General features: G+C 33.9%; 1 protein-coding gene across 1 annotated transcript; it reads left to right on the top strand.

Moving 5' to 3' along the window:
• The first annotated feature begins 1,561 nt into the window (after positions 1 to 1,561).
• Positions 1,562 to 4,508, top strand: LOC138340652 (uncharacterized). The gene is made up of 2 exons (XM_069292573.1): positions 1,562 to 1,966; positions 2,506 to 4,508. The coding sequence occupies exon 2, from the start codon at positions 3,345 to 3,347 to the stop codon at positions 4,506 to 4,508; it is 1,164 nt and encodes a 387-aa protein (XP_069148674.1). The 5' UTR covers positions 1,562 to 1,966; positions 2,506 to 3,344.
• The last annotated feature ends 13,892 nt before the right edge of the window (positions 4,509 to 18,400 follow it).

Genomic DNA, 18,400 nt, shown 5'->3' with positions numbered 1-18,400 from the left:
GGGTCATACTCATAACTTATTTAATATCTTTATACTTGACCTATATATTGATTTAAGTTAGTGGGATTAGTTTATTTGTTATACTTAATTAACATTAGAAGGGCAGAAAAGAAAATAAGGGTTAGAAACTACCTCGTGCGGCGACGACAGGAACCAAACTTGCTACGGTGACTACATTGATTCCCAGGTAAACCAATTCAAATTTATTTATGTGTGTATATTTAATTGTAGGATGCACTTATACTTATTCAATAAAATAATTTTAATACAATATTAAGTGAATAGATAATGCAATTAAGTTTTTATAATGTCCACTGTATGTGATTGGATAATATTGATACTATGAGGTATAGGTGAAAATTTTATTGGATTGAACAAAAGGAATAATCTATTGTGGACAGTTGTTGCTCGATATGGTCCTTGGGAGTTGTGATTTTTCCGTCTCGTAGTTGTAGGATCTGTGCAGAATTTGCTTATAATTTCTTTATGTATCTTTCTTTATGGCATTAAAATTGAGGGGAGGACAAGAATAATAGCCAATCATGCCAATGATTGGCATGCATTTAGTAGTGACTTTTTGAAAATTGTGCATGTTGTGTGCATAATTAATTTTTCTTATAAAATGGTCACGTTGCAGCAGTGCTCTTTCCAGCGTTGTTAATTGGGGGAAATGTGATACTTATTTTACTTATTTATCAAATCAAGATACTAGCTTTTGATATATTGAGATAGGTAATTAATTATTAGGTGTATATTATATGATTTAGCATTGAATCTATGGTATTTGGAGAGGTTAAAGTTAAGTTCTTGGCTTGATTTTTGACGAATTGGCATACAAGTTATACCAAGATTTGGCGTTTGATTAGAGATATGAGTGAGTCTAGGGTCTATGATATACCTATAATAATTTGAATGTCCACAATTCACTTACTTATGAATATTGCATCATTGGTAGATCGTGAACACTTCAAAACTTAACGAAAAGGGAAGGAACTATCTTGAGGATTCGTGACACGAGCTCGACACTTGAGGTATGTTGAGACTTTTAGACTTGTTGAAGGACTTTTTCCTAATTAAAGATTAAAAAATGAAAATAGACAAAGGGGTAAGGGGAAAGATGGTGGTCTCGTATCAATGGTGTGACGGGCATTGGTACGAGTACCGGTGTTATAAAAAGGAAAATTACTATTATAGAATGTGGATTGAAATTTGAGAATGCCAAAGCATATGGGCATTAGCTGATATATTATTGACTTAAATTCCTTGTGTGATTGTGTTTTATTTATTTCACCCGTATAGTTGTGATAATTGAGGTGGTTATGTATTATGTTCATATTGATTGATTGAGATGCATCATCATCCCCTCTATTGAAATAATATTGTGCACATGCATAGACATGGGACTGAGTATAAGTTGGGCACGTGGAGATCGTCCGTGCTGGGGATGGTGAGATGTTAAGATTGTAATTTGGGCACGTGGAGACCGTCCGTGCGAAAATTGTTTGATATTATAATAGTGCGTTGAGATCGACCGCACAGACACGTGGAGATCGTCCGTGTCGGTATATGGACCTCGCGAGTCCCCCATGGGACATGAACTCTCGATGTATTTCCGAGGAGTATCATGTATATACGGTTGAGTGAGTACTGGGTATTCTGAGACATATCATTACATGGCATCATATTGCATTGCACTTCATCCCAACATTCATTCTTGATGACTATATGTTTCGTTTGGTGTTTGGAATATATTAAATGTTGATGTCCTTTATTGATGAAACTAAAATAGTGAGTGTAATATATATATATACAGGTATAATTTAAGAACTTATTTTCTTATATAAACTCACACGTGGTTTCGTACTCATACTATGCTTGTTGCACTCTTTGTGGTGCAGATTCGATTCCCAGTAGGAGCACATCTCGTGGAGCAAATTGAGTCCGGCTTGAATTTCTTGGAGTTGTGGTGAGCTGCTTGGCTGTTCCGTGGCCCACACCTCCCTCTATCTTTTACTTATTCATTTATTCAGTATTCAGACAGGATATCCCTTATGTTAGATTTGCCTTTTTAGTTTCAGACTTGCATCGTATTTTAGAAGCTCTTGTACTCATGACACCATTTCTTGGGTAGTACTTTTTTTCAGTTTTCCGCATTCGTACTTATAAGAACTCAGTGTTGGAGATTTGGAAATTGTTGTCTTTTCACTTCTTTGTTAGTTAAGATTGTAAAAAATATGTTGGTTGGCTTACCTATTGGTTGGGAATATAGGTGCCATCACGACTCGTGATTTTGGGTCGTGACAAATTTTGTATCAGAGCTCTAGGTTCATCGGTCTCAAGAGTACAAGAGCAATGTCTAGTAGAGTCTTGCGGATCGGTATAAAGACGTCCATACCTATCTTCGAGAGGCTATAGGACATTTAGGAAATATTCTGTTCTTTTATTCTTTATCGTGCACACTTGACCTTGTAGAAATTCTAATCTTGATATCTCATTCTCTCTCAGATGGCGAGGAATCGTACGTCGGCAAGTGGTGGTCAGGATCCTAATCCTGCGCCTGCTTCTGGGAACCCTATCCGAGGTAGAGGTAGGGGACGAGCTCGAGGTCGGGGTAGGGGCCGTATTGCAGCACCTGTGGGTGGTCAAGTACCAATAGCTACCCAGGGTCATGATAGGACCGTACCTCTTGATGCAGATGTTCTTCATGGGGATGTGCAAGATTGTGTCGAGGGGGATGGGCCAGCTCAGGCTCCAACCAGTACTATTGTTCCCCCAGTGCTTCAAGATACCCTGGCTCGTATGCTAGGAATCCTAGAGGGGATGGTCCAGGCAGGAGCTTTGCCTGTCACTTCTGATGGCTCAAAGACCCGTGTTGGAGGTCAAACTCCAGATCCGATAGTTGCTCCAGATTCTCAGACTCCCAGGACTCAGCCAGCTGCCGCTGTAGCTCCTCGTTTGGATAGTATGGAGTTTCCAGATATGACATCACATTTGGTGAACAGGCCTTCTATGACTATTGATGAGCAAAAGATGTTTGGGAGGTTCAGACTAATGAATCCTCCTACTTATACTGGTGACTTAGCTGAGGATGCATATGAGTTTATAGTTAGTTGTCATGAGAGGTTGCATAATCTGGGATTAGTGGAGTCTCATGGAGTTGACTACACAGCGTTTCAGATGACTAGCTCTGCTAAGCAGTGGTGGAGGGATTATATTAGTAGAGGCCAGCTGGATCTCATCCACTATCCTGGACTGAGTTTACTCAGGTATTTCTATCCAAATTTGTTCCACGCAGTGAGAGGGAGCGCAAGAGGGCCGAGTTTGAGGGTTTGCAGCAAAATGGTATGTCAGTTGCAGAGCATGAGGGTAAATTTCATGCCTTGGCTAGGCATGCTTCGATGATACTTCCCACAGAGGCTGAGAGAGTGAGGAGGTTTGTTAAGGGGATGATTATTCCAATTCATCTAGGAGTTTCTCAGGTTGCTGCTTCTGGTGTTCCATTCCAGAAAGTGGTAGATGCTGCTAAGGAGTTGGAGATGATTCGACGTGAGGGATTTGATCAGCGAGAGGGCAAGAGGACTCGTTATTCAGGTGATTATAGTGGTGCTCCGTCTAGGAGTCGGGGTTACTTGGGCAGAGGTTATCACCCTCAGTCCAGCAGACCCATTCATGCTGCCATACCAGCGTCTGAGGCTGGTTACTCTGGGCATAACTCTTCGAGCTCGGTACATACTTCGCAGGGTTCATCTTCTAGACCTGTAGTTCGTGGAGGGCATTCTGGTCATTCCGGTTCCTCTCATCAGCCGGCGTCTCGTAGGGGTTGCTTTGAGTGTGGTGATATGGGACACTTTGTGAGAGACTGCCCTAGGACCAGACGTGGTGGCTTACATCAGGGTTCTCAGGTTTCGACTTCCAGGGCTGCAAAACCTCCAGCTAGGGGTGGTGCACAGAATGGTAGAGGTGGTTCTCATTCAGGTAGAGGTGGTTCTCCTTCTGGTCGAGGTGGTGGTCGTGGAGGTCCACAATCTAATGGAAGTCGTTCTCACTGTTATGCTTTTCCAGGTAGGCCAGAGGCTAAAGCCTCAGATGCTGTTATCACAGGTATTATTCCGGTTTGTCATCGACTAGCTACTGTATTATTTGATCCAGGCTCTACTTATTCTTATGTGTCCACATATTTTGCTCCTAGTCTGAATATATTGTGTGAGTCTCTTGATTTGCCGATACGTGTTTCTACTCCTATCGGGGATTCTGTAGTTGTAGATAAAGTGTATCGTTTATGTACTGTTACTTTGATGGGGTATGACACTCATGCAGATCTGAAGGTCTTAGAAATGATAGATTTTGATGTGATTCTTGGTATGGATTGGTTATCTTCTTACCACGCAATTTTAAATTATCATGCCAAGACCATCACTTTAGCTATGCCTGAAATTCCTATAGTAGAATGGAGAGGTACTCTTAGTCATCCTTCTAAGGGTGTGATATCATTCCTTAAGGCTCGTTAGTTGGCACAGAGAGGATGTTTGGCTTACTTGGCCATATTCGAGATACTAATATTGAGACTCCTATGCTTGAGTCCATTCCAGTAGTGAGTGAATTTTCAGAGGTATTCTCGACCGATTTGCCAGGTCTTCCACCAGATCGTGATATTGAATTTTGTATTGATGTGAAGCCAGGCACTCGGCCTATTTCTATTCCTCCTTATCGTATGGCACCGGCTGAATTGAAAGAGTTGAAGGAGCAGTTGCAGGATTTGTTGAGCAAAGGTTTTATTAGACCAAGTGTATCTTCTTGGGGTGCTCCAGTGTTATTTGTGAAGAAGAAAGATGGATCTATGCGTATGTGTATTGACTATCGGCAGTTGAACAAGGTAACCATCAGAAATAAGTATCCGATACCTCGTATTGATGATTTATTTGATCAGTTGCAGGGTGCTTCAGTTTTCTCCAAAATTGACTTGAGATCTGGCTATCATCAGCTGAAGGTTAGGGCGGAGGATATCCCTAAGACGGCTTTTCGAACACGTTATAGTCATTACGAGTTTTTGGTGATGTCTTTCGGATTGACTAATGCCCCAGCAGCTTTTATGGACTTGATGAATGGAGTGTTCATACCGTATTTAGATTCCTTTGTTATTGTCTTCATAGACGACATATTGATATACTCACGCACTAAGGAGGAACATGAGCATCATTTGAGGATTGTTCTTGGGATTCTAAAAGAGAAGAAGCTTTATGCAAAGTTTTCAAAGTGTGAGTTTTGGCTTAGTTCGGTAGCATTCTTGGGACATGTAGTGTCCAAGGAGGGTATCATGGTGGATCCTAAGAAGATTGAGGCGGTCAGAGATTGGGTCAGACCTACTTCAGTTACTGAGATTCGGAGTTTCTTGGGCCTTGCAGGTTATTATCGACGGTTTGTTGAGGGTTTCTCATCCATTGCATCTCCATTAACTAGATTGACACAGAAGAAGGTGACTTTTCAGTGGTCTGACGAATGTGAGGTTAGTTTCCAAAAGCTCAAGACTTTATTGACTACTGCTCCAATTTTGACCCTACCCGTGGAGGGATAGGGTTTTGTCGTATATTGTGATGCTTCTCGGGTTGGTCTTGGTTGTGTGTTGATGCAGAAGGGAAGGGTGATAGCTTATGCTTCGAGGCAGTTAAAGGTTCATGAGAAGAACTACCCTATTCATGATTTAGAATTGGCGGCTGTGGTGTTTGCATTAAAGATTTGGAGGCATTATCTTTATGGTGTGCATTGTGAGGTGTTCACGGATCATCGTAGTCTCCAGTATATATTCAATCAGAGGGATCTAAATTTGAGGCAGAGGAGATGGTTGGAGTTGCTCAAAGACTACGATATGACTATTCTTTATCACCCAGGCAAAGCAAATGTTGTAGCAGATGCCTTGAGTCGGAAGGCGGTAAGTATGGGTAGCCTAGCCATGTTACAGGTTGGCGAGCGTCCCTTAGCTAGGGATGTCCAATCCCTGGCCAATAGCTTTGTGAGACTTGATATTTCAGAATCTGGTAAGGTGTTGGCTTATATGGAGGCTAGGTCATCCTTGTTGGAGCAGATTCGGGCTCAACAGTTTGATGATGGTAATTTATGTAAGATTAGGGACAAGGTGTTAAAAGGGGAAGCCAAGGCTGCAATTCTTGATAGTGAGGGAGTTTTGAGGATTAAGGGTCGTATATGTGTTCCTCGTACAGGTGATTTGACTAGATTGATCATGGAGGAGGCTCATAGTTCGAGGTACTCTATTCATCCAGGGGCTACTAAGATGTATCGTGACTTGAAGCAACATTATTGGTGGTGTCGTATGAAGAGGGACATAGTAGATTTTGTATCCCAGTGTCTGAATTGTCAGCAAGTGAAGTATGAACACCAAAAGCCTGGAGGTGTGACACAGAGGATGCCTATACCTGAGTGGAAGTGGGAGCGTATTGCTATGGACTTTGTGGTAGGATTGCCATGTACTTTGGGTATGTTTGATGCTATATGGGTCATTGTGGATCGACTGACTAAGTCTACACACTTTGTACCAGTTCAGACGACCTATAATTCAGAGAAGTTAGCCAAAATCTATATTCGAGAGATAGTTCATTTGCATGGGGTTCCTATATCTATTATTTCAGATCGTGGCACCCAATTTACATCTCACTTCTGGCGGTCTATGCAGAAGGAGTTGGGTACTCGGGTGAATCTTAGTACAGCTTTCCACCCTCAGACAGATGGTCAGTCTGAGCGGACTATTCAGGTTCTTGAGGACATGTTGCGGGCATGTGTGATTGACTTTGGTGGTCACTGGGATCAATTCTTGCCATTAACGGAGTTTGCTTACAATAATAGTTATCATTTGAGCATTGAGATGGCACCATTTGAGGCTTTGTATGGTAGGAGATGTCGATCTCCAATTGGTTGGTTTGACGCATTTGAGGTTAGACCCTGGGGTACAAATTTGTTGAGGGAGTCCTTGGACAAGGTCAAGTTAATCCAAGATAGACTTCTCATGGCTCAGAGTAGGCAAAAGAGTTACGCAGATAGGAAGGTTCGTGATTTGGAGTTTATGGTTGGAGAGAGGGTTTTACTTAAGGTTTCATCCATGAAGGGTGTGATGAGATTTGGAAAGAAGGGCAAGTTGAGTCCAAGGTACATTGGTCCCTTCGAGGTTGTGGAGCGTATTGGTGAGGTGGCATATCAGTTGGCTTTGCCACCTGGTTTGTCAGGTGTCCATCCTGTATTTCATATTTCAATGCTTAAGAAGTATCATCAGGGTGGTGATCATGTGATTCAATGGGATTCAGTGTTACTTGATCAGAATTTGACTTTTGAGGAAGAGCCGATCTCCATTTTGGATAGGAAAATTTGGAAGCTAAGGTCCAAGGAGATTGCGTCAGTAAAGGTTCAGTGGAAGCATCGTCCAGTGGAGGAGGCTACATGGGAGACAGAGTCAGACATGAGGAGTAAATATCCTCATCTTTTTGAGCGTTCAGGTTAGCTCTTTTCTTTTTCCGTTCGAGGACGAACGTTTGTTTAAGTGGTAGGTGATTTAACGACCCGCTTGGTCGTTTTGAGAACTAGGACTAGTCTGACTCCTTTTGAAAATTTAAAGGGGTATTTTTTTACTATTCGAAAACTAAGAGTATTTAGTTAATAAAAAAATTTTTAGTGAAGAATTAATATAGTTAATAGTTAGTGGGTCATACTCATAACTTATTTAATATCTTTATACTTGACCTATATATTGATTTAAGTTAGTGGGATTAGTTTATTTGTTATACTTAATTAACATTAGAAGGGCAGAAAAGAAAATAAGGGTTAGAAACTACCTCGTGCAGCGACGACAGGAACCAAACTTGCTACGGTGACTACATTGATTCCCAGGTAAACCAATTCAAATTTATTTATGTGTGTATATTTAATTGTAGGATGCACTTATACTTATTCAATAAAATAATTTTAATACAATATTAAGTGAATAGATAATGCAATTAAGTTTTTATAATGTCCACTGTATGTGATTGGATGATATTGATACTATGAGGTATAGGTGAAAATTTTATTGGATTGAACAAAAGGAATAATCTATTGTGGACAGTTGTTGCTCGATATGGTCCTTGGGAGTTGTGATTTTTCCGTCTCGTAGTTGTAGGATCTGTGCAGAATTTGCTTATAATTTCTTTATGTATCTTTCTTTATGGCATTAAAATTGAGGGGAGGACAAGAATAATAGCCAATCATGCCAATTATAGACATGCATTTAGTAGTGACTTTTTGAAAATTGTGCATGTTGTGTGCATAATTAATTTTTCTTATAAAATGGTCACGTTGCAGCAGTGCTCTTTCCAGCGTTGTTAATTGGGGGAAATGTGATACTTATTTTACTTATTTATCAAATCAAGATACTAGCTTTTGATATATTGAGATAGGTAATTAATTATTAGGTGTATATTATATGATTTAGCATTGAATCTATGGTATTTGGAGAGGTTAAAGTTAAGTTCTTGGCTTGATTTTTGACGAATTGGCATACAAGTTATACCAAGATTTGGCGTTTGATTAGAGATATGAGTGAGTCTAGGGTCTATGATATACCTATAATAATTTGAATGTCCACAATTTACTTACTTATGAATATTGCATCATTGGTAGATCGTGAACACTTCAAAACTTAACGAAAAGGGAAGGAACTATCTTGAGGATTCATGACACGAGCTCGACACTTGAGGTATGTTGAGACTTTTAGACTTGTTGAAGGACTTTTTCCTAATTAAAGATTAAAAAATGAAAATAGACAAAGGGGTAAGGGGAAAGATGGTGGTCTCGTATCAATGGTGTGACGGGCATTGGTACGAGTACCGGTGTTATAAAAAGGAAAATTACTATTATAGAATGTGGATTGAAATTTGAGAATGCCAAAGCATATGGGCATTAGCTGATATATTATTGACTTAAATTCCTTGTGTGATTGTGTTTTATTTATTTCACCCGTATAGTTGTGATAATTGAGGTGGTTATGTATTATGTTCATATTGATTGATTGAGATGCATCATCATCCCCTTTATTGAAATAATATTGTGCACATGCATAGACATGAGACTGAGTATAAGTTGGGCACGTGGAGATCGTCCGTGCTGGGGATGGTAAGATGTTAAGATTTTAATTTGGGCACGTGGAGACCGTCCGTGCGAAAATTGTTTGATATTATGATAGTGCGTTGAGATCGTCCGCACAGACACGTGGAGATCGTCCGTGTCGGTATATGGACCTCGCGAGTCCCCCATGGGACATGAACTCTCGATGTATTTCCGAGGAGTATCATGTATATACGGTTGAGTGAGTACTGGGTATTCTGAGACATATCGTTACATGGCATCATATTGCATTGCACTTCATCCCAACATTCATTCTTGATGACTATATGTTTCGTTTGGTGTTTGGAATATATTAAATGTTGATGTCCTTTATTGATGAAACTAAAATAGTGAGTGTAATATATATATATATACTGGTATAATTTAAGAACTTATTTTCTTATATAAACTCCCGTCACTACTTCTTCGTTGTCGGTCAATGAGACATACTGGGTACACGTGGTTTCGTACTCATACTACGCTTGTTGCACTCTTTGTGGTGCAGATTCGATTCCGAGTAGGAGCACATCTCGTGGAGCAAATTGAGTCCGGCTTGAAGTTCTTGGAGTTGTGGTGAGCTACTTGGCTGTTCCGTGGCCCACACCTCCCTCTATCTTTTACTTATTCAGTATTCAGACAGGATATCCCTTATGTTAGATTTGCCTTTTTAGTTTCAGACCTGCATCGTATTTTAGAAGCTCTTGTACTCATGTCACCATTTCTTGGGTAGTACTTTTTTTCAGTTTTCCGCATTCGTACTTATAAGAACTCAGTGTTGGAGATTTGGAAATTGTTGTCTTTTCACTTCTTTGTTAGTTAAGATTGTAAAAAATATGTTGGTTGGCTTACCTATTGGTTGGGAATATAGGTGCCATCACGACTCGTGATTTTAGATCGTGACAATAATGTCACGATTTGATCTTCACTTTGATGAAGATTATTTTTATATTCTTGAAAGATTCATCACATTATTTGGTAAAAGTTCAACAAAATGAAGAAAGAAACTTAATTATCTTGGAGATTCATGCATAGAGAGTTGCAATAGTATAAAAGTTTAATTGATTTTCAAACATTTTGAAGATTCATTGTTGTACTATTTTGATTTCAACTAATATTATTTTGTTCTCTTTTATTTTATATCTTCATTTTTGAACAAAAAAATGATTATTCCAGTCATTTTTGTTGTTGTTGAAGATGAAAAAAATGATTATTCCATATATATATATATATATATACATATATATATATATATATATATATATATAATGTTATAAACAATTTGTATTATAGTGAATGTCTAATTATGTGAAGTCCTAGTAGGATATGGTTAGGAATCCTACTTGGGGACCAAGTAAGGTTTTTCCTATAAATAAAGGATTTTTCCTTCATTGTAAAGAAGATTTGTGAAAAATCTATGAATCTTGAATATACTATGAATAAGAGATCTTTTCTCTTCTCTCTACTTTCTTCTTCTAATTTCATATAGTTTCATAACACGTTATCAGCACGATTGTTCTCTTCTTAAAGAATGATGAAGAAGACGGGAAAAGTGCAAAAGAGATCTTGCATAAGTTATGCAATAAGGTTCTTATATCTTCAAGGTATGATTTATCTTCATGTTATAATTATTTATGTAATAGATCTGGAGGTACTATCTAAAGTAAGTATTTAAAGAGACTTGTCGACTTTCTATACGTTTAATTTTAATCGACTCGAAAAAGAATTTCTTAATGTATTTTAATAATTAAATAAGCACAATTTAGTGAAAGATATGTTTTCAACCTTTATATTAGGTATGTGATATATTAAGCTATATTTATTAACTACTAATGTTGATTATCAGAAATCAACAATCTCAATTCTGTGTGTAATTATAATGTACGATTATATTAATGATCATCAAAAGTGATAAAATTAAATTATTTTGAAGGCTTGAGGTTGAGCCTCATTGTGGGTAAGACGATAGATTTAAGTTTTATCGCACCAAAAGAATAAGACGATGAATTTATGTCTAATCGCACAAAGAGGGTAAGACATTGAGTTAAACTCCTGATGCACTATAATGATAAGATATTGGGTTCAAGACCCGTCGATTTATGACCTAAGACACTTTTATATGGATAAGACATTGAGTTTTGAATCTTAATGCACCATATTGATGATATAATAATGACTAAAGAAAAACTAATGTGTTTTAGATGAAGAGTCATGAAATTTACTGAATTTACTCCATTACAAAAGTGAATGTTGTATTAGTGCATAATATGTCTGAAAGAAGACAAGTGATTGAATAATGCACATAAATATAGAATGAGGTACTAGCTATCATATTTTGATAAGCTCACATATTTGTGTTCCATTCATGAAGAATGAGAACTTCTGATAAATGCTAAAATATGGATCCATTCTTTAAAGGGATTGAGGTGTAAGCCCCCATGCTAGGCATGATAAAGATTGCGACCTTGGTCAATGATGTGGTATCATCAAGAATGTCTCTAAGAAGACATGTATTATAGAAAAATTTCATGTTTTATGTTCAGGCTTGTATTGAACAAGAATTAATGCAATTGAGACACATTCTATGGTAAATTAGAAGTTTACTAATTCCAATACTTTCTTAGTTTGAACGATTGTCTGGGACATCGTTAGTCTATAATGTTAGACGAAATATGGAAAGTTAAAATGGACATCCATGGAAGAACCTAAAAATTATTTTAAATGGTGAGTTTTCTTGTAATGATTGTTAGCAAGGCAAGCTAATTGTGAGACCATCATAACAAAAGTTGAGATTGAATTCTCTGCGTTTTAGGAATGTATACAAATATTTGTGGACCTACTCATTCACTTAGTGGATTGTTTAGATATTTAATGGTCCTAAACAAATGTTTCTTCTATATGGTCTCATGTGTGTCTATTATTATCTCTCAACTTGATGTTTGCAAAAATGTTGACACAAATAATATGTTTACAGACTTACCTAAAGGGTAAAGTAATTGAGAAGAAATAAATCTGAAAATTACTCTTGGAGTAATAAAATTGAAATTTAGTCATATAATAGTAAATCAGGAATTTACTAAAGCAAAAGGCACATAGCGTAGTAAACTTGGAGTTTACAAGTGCTAATAATTTTATTAGTTGACATGAATGATTTGGTCATCCCAAAGATGTGCATACTGTGTAATGGACATACATTGAAAAACTAGAAGATTCATCAAGAATTCTTTTGTTGTTTGTTCTCATGACAAGTTGATTGGATCAACTAATGTTGAGATTAAATCTCTAAATTCTGAAAGGTATAAAAGGTGAATATGGGCCCATTCACCTATCATGTGATATGATAAAAAGATGCATCCATAAGATAATCACATGTGCGTTTGTTATCAACATGTAGTTTGACATTCACAAAATTGTTTGTGCAAAAATAATTGAGTTAAGAGCACAATTTCAGAATGTGTAATCAAGACAATTTATCTTGATAATAATGATAAATACTCAAGATGATGTGACACTACATATCTCAAATAGTAAAATCATTGCTTACGAAAATAAAGTTTCATATGTTGATATAAAATATGATATTACATACAAACATAATTGTATGAATCAAATCAATAAGTTATGATCAATTTTTCTGTTAATTGATTTATGGTCAGGGACCAAATAGTTTTCATCTGATAATTTTGATGTGCAATATATGATTAATGAATATACATTGATGCACAAAGATAGATTCTCCAAAAGATTGAGATATATGTTAGGTTGTCTAACATAAGGGGGAAATTAGAAGCAACACAAAAGTTATAAATACTCCCATTGAATGTCCCTTAAGGATAAAGTCTATGACATACGTGAAGCATGATAGACTAATCAATTCTAAATAAAATAATCCTTGAAAAAGGGGGAGGATCAAAGAATCAAAATGATCATAATAAGGAGATAGTGTGCTCTTGGAGAGCCTACGATATAACACTTTATGAAACCTCATGAGAGAGGTAGCTACCTAAAAATAATGAAGTGATGAGATCTCAATAAGTTTTGTCGTATTGTGAATCGATACAAAATGGTATATCGTTGACGATATCTTTGATACAATAGTACGCAATATTGTAAAAGATTATGAGGATATGAATTCTACATCTATTAAAGAATGCTTGTGTAGAAATAATTATCAAGTGAAAAGGGGAATGATGCATTTTGGTAAGCGTAAAACTTATTTGACTTGCAATCTAGGCACTAGAAGATGTCATACATCTAATATTGAATGATTTTACTTGACAAAATTGATATGAAAATATCCAATGAGTTCAAAATCTAAAGCATATACAAGTTTTTGGAAAACTTGTTTATCATCCTCATAAGGATTAAATCGATTCAAAATGCATGAAGCATAAACAAATATTGTTATGTAAGTTGATAACTAGAATTGAAACTCTTGAAGAGTTTTCAAAAGGCAATAAATTATTTGCTTAAAGAAGTTAAAGTAAGGAACTTGCAGAAATATTTGATCTTGATCGGAAAAGCAGATAGAAGAAATCATATTTCGTCAAGGTTTTTCTACACTAATGAACTCCCAAGAATGGTGATATCAACATGTAAAAGGTATGTTCAAGTAATACTTAGTTGATTTATTCACCATATCTCTACCAACTACAATTTTCAAGAAAATGGTACACAAGCTTGAAAAACGAAGATTCTAGTCTCTGAAATTGATGTTGTCATTAGGGGGAGTTAATACGCGATAAACTCTTTTTTTCTCACAAGGTTTTGTCCCACTGGGTTTTCCTTGTAAGGTTTTTAATGAGGCATCTATAATGCGTATTATTAGATATGTGTACTCTTTTTCCTTCACTAGATTTTTTTCCTACTGGGTTTTATCTAGTAAGGTTTTAACGAGGCACATAATCTACCGAAATTCAAGGGGGAGTGTTATAAACAATTTGTATTATAGTGAATGTCTAATTATGTGGAGTCCTAGTAGGATATGGTTAGGAATCCTACTTAGGGACCAAGTAAGGTTTTTCCTATAAATAAAGGATTTTTCCTTTATTATAAAGAAGATTTGTGAAAAATCTATGAATCCTGAATATACTATGAATAAGAGATCTTTTCTCTTCTCTCTACTTTCTTCTTCTAACTTCATATAGTTTCCTAACAATATATATATATATATATATATATATATATATATATATATATATATATATATATATATATATATATAATATTTTAGATTTTTCCATGGTTGAATTAAAGGTATATTATCTATGGTACACTTTTTAAATATCTACTGAATATTTTTGTCCCTAAAAATATATGATATGGTCTATTATATTAGTAATCAATCAAAAAATAAATGAATAAATATTTTTTTTAGTATTGAATATTTTTAATGATATATTTTAATTGAGCACACCCGGTATCACTTTGTAAGAATACACTAAATTGTTGTTGTTTTAATTAAACATATAAAGTTTGTATTTTTTAAGTTAGTAATGAAACCATATGAGAATATATGTAAATTTGTGACTAATAAAATTAATTTCGATTAGAAATCTTTTTTTATTGTAATTTGTTATTAATAACATTTTAAGTTTCTTACCTTTTCATTTTCTCCTATTAAATAGATAAGAGAGAAACTAATCTTAAAACATAATTGGAACTTTGAATTTATCATTCCCTAAAATTAATCTCATTAATTTCCCTTCTTAAACTAAGAAATATGTATCTCTTTATCTTCATAACTTATATTTCTATAATTTCTAACTCCTCATAACTCTCAAATTTTAAATGTGTAAACTTATGATAATTTATTGTGTTTCTCAATGAATATCTAAATAAATGTGTATTGTAAGACAATCATTTTTTAAGCAAATGGTATTGTATTCTAATTCATATTTTATGTACTCATGATAGAAGAAAATCTTATGAATTACGTATATTGATTTTTTCTTGCTTTTTACTTAGTCATGTTCGAGAGATCAATTCTTGACCACAGAATCTGAATCTTAGTCTCTAAAATTTATATTTCCATAATCTTTATAACTCCTCGTAACTCTCAAATTTTAAATGTGTAAATTTATGATAATTTATTGTGTTTCTTAATAAATATCTATATAAATGTGTATTGTAAGACAACCCTTTTGAGGCAAATGTTAATGTATTTTAATTCACATTTGATGTACTCATGATGAGGAAAATGTTATATATATATATATATATATATATATATATATGAACTATGATAGAAGATATTTAATTTATTTGCCAAAATAAAAAATAACAATTGAAAAAAATAGTATAATTTGATGAATCATGTTTTTGTTATTTTATTTATTGTTTTTTTAAACTCACTTTAGTTTATCTATTCTTTAAATCACGTTTTATTAGAATTAATTGAAAAATAAAATCTAATTAATGAAAATATTGATCTCATAATTGAAGATTTTGTAAATTTTTTAGTCAAAATTGTTCTCTTTTTGCTTTGCTTTACTTATATGTTAATTGTGCTCCATGCAAATATTTTGTAATATTAAATACTTGTATTTGATATACTATGAAAATAATGTTTTGTAACTCTTTTAAAGTATAATTAAATATATATCAAAATGAATAAAATAGTGAATATAAATATTTAATATACATTTTATGAAATTTAAAAATAGGACAAACATATATGCCAAAAAAGTTTATTCATGCATTTGATAAATTAATTTATTTTTATTAAATATGTATCTTTTGAAAATTTAAAATAAAAGATGAATACAAATGACTAAGTAAGTTGATTTGATTATTAATATATTTTTTAAAAATAAAACACAAAATTTTGTACATAAAAATTTTCCATATGAATTGACTAAATAAACACAAAAGTATGATTAAAATTTTAAATTATTTTAATATACTAAGTAATGAATATATATCTTAGGGTGTTCATGTATTAATTTTATATAGAAAGAGGTGCAATCATTGATTTGAGAATGCAAGAAATATATTTGAAATGAAACATATTATCAGAGTATTCAATTTAATTAACTTTTGAATTTTATTATTCTATACACATAATATGTGAAGATGTTTATTATCTATCAAATATTTTTACGTAGTTTATATGAATCTTTTATCTTTATATTTCATATAACAGATATAGATTAAAATATAGTAAACGAGTTAATAATTTTTTTGAAAAAACATATTCTCATTCGAGGTTGATTATATTGAAATTTAATAATAGCGTAACATTTTGGATAACATCCTTAAAAAACAAATTTGACAAATGATAACAATTATCTTTGATATATGGTGCAGCTAAAGAATCTAAAATACCAATAGATGTGATTCATGCAAAAATCATACAAATTTAAATAGTATATTTGAAAAAGGAACAAAACGATTGAAAAATGAAATATTCAAATGAGTTTTATCATATCAATATGAAAAAGGATTACAAGACGTGTAGATGTATTTTATTAGTATTTTTCAGTTATTTATAATATAATTCTTATGTACTCAAGAAAAAAATTACATCGGAGTATATGTTGTAATATAAAGATTCAAACTCATCGATATTCCAATAAAATGTAGAAAGTGACATATTAACTACATGTCCAAACAAAAAACTTACTAAGAAAATATATATTGACATTTGACATATTGATTAATAATGTACTATCCCTCATTTAATAGATTATAGATGTTAAATTCGTTAAGTTTCATTTCAATCGTCATCTCAAAACGATATTCATAATTAATATATAAGTTAAAAAAATAAAGTGATAATATTACGTTTGAAAATAAAGAGAGCTATAGAATTAATTAAAAAAAGTAATCCTTTAATATTTATTTTAAAGGCCGCGCTAATATAACCCAATTTGTTGAAACTCCTCTAACTCCTCTACCACGTGTCCCTAAAGACACATTGATTTGAACAAACTAAATTATAAAACTTATTAAATTTAGAAATAAGTAACGGTAATCACTTTTAAAATTTATGGGCACATTGAATTTTTAAATATTATTTTGTCTATTCAACTTCATACCAATTACCAATAAAACTTATAAATTATCATACTGAAAACTTTGTTTCATCATCTTGTCTTTTCTTGATATCTAAATTTTCAAAACCAAAAATCTTGATATCTAAATTTTCCAAACCAAAAATCTTAATAATAACTTTCTGGATTTTGTTACATGCAATGTATCAACTTTTCTTTTAAAAAATTCATGTTTATTCTATTTTTTTTTATTTTCATTAGTTTTTATTATTTTATTGGCATTATTTTATGTAAGCAGATTTAATGACGTTTAGACATACCTTAGAGTGTTGAAACCAACTAGAAAATACAGGTATGTTACTAAGAAGCTCGTAAAGAAATATGGGGAAAGAACTGACGTTCCTGGCAATCTGAGAGGCGCGAGGCGCGAGGCGCCAGCCCTTGAAATTCAGTGGCTGGGTTGGGGCACTCTGGCGCAGCGCGGCGCCCCAAAGCCCAACATTCAGATACCCCTTCTTGGGGCTCTAAGAGGGCGGCGTCCTATGCCCCTACCCAGGCGCACTCTGACTTTTCTTTTTTCGTTTTGCATCTCTAAACTTCTATTTCGACTTGGTTACTGCCCCAAACGCTTAGAATCAACTATACCATCAATATATGAATGATTCTAATCAAATTAACACCTAAAATCATGGATTCGAATAAAAAAACTCCTCAACAATTTAAACAAATCAAGAATTCAATAGATTTTCAAAAAATCTGTTAAGAACTCAATTTTTTATATATGAGTGTGCGTGCGTGCGTGCGTGTCATTTAATCATGTTAAACAAAAAATGTATATATAAAAATAGTAGTTTTTACTCTTAATTAATTTGGTATAAATATCGAGAGGGATAAATATTTGCTAATTTTTGGATATAAATATTTTTTTTAAAAAAATTTAGTCATATCAAATACACCCTAAATGATAAAATATTAAACTCTTATTTTCTTAGTTACAAATTCATGACAATCTCGTGATTTAGGCAACATAAGTGGTACTTAATAATTAAATAAACAAAAGATAAAAAAACATAAAGTATTTTAATATTGCATTCAAGCAAGCAATTTGTAATGTCTCATACAAAAGTATATTCAAATTTAATTTGTAATATTACCATGACAATTTTACATTAAAAAATATTTTTACTAGAAAGGGAGTTATCACTCACATAGATGACAAGGGATGTAATTAGTGGGAAAGGGATGCGATTAGTGGAAAAATCATTGTA

This window comes from Solanum lycopersicum, chromosome 12, assembly GCF_036512215.1.
Source record: "Solanum lycopersicum chromosome 12, SLM_r2.1".
Classification (NCBI taxonomy): domain Eukaryota; kingdom Viridiplantae; phylum Streptophyta; class Magnoliopsida; order Solanales; family Solanaceae; genus Solanum; species Solanum lycopersicum.
The sequence above is the reverse complement of the archived record's forward strand: the minus strand, read 5'-3'. Positions and strand labels throughout refer to the sequence as shown.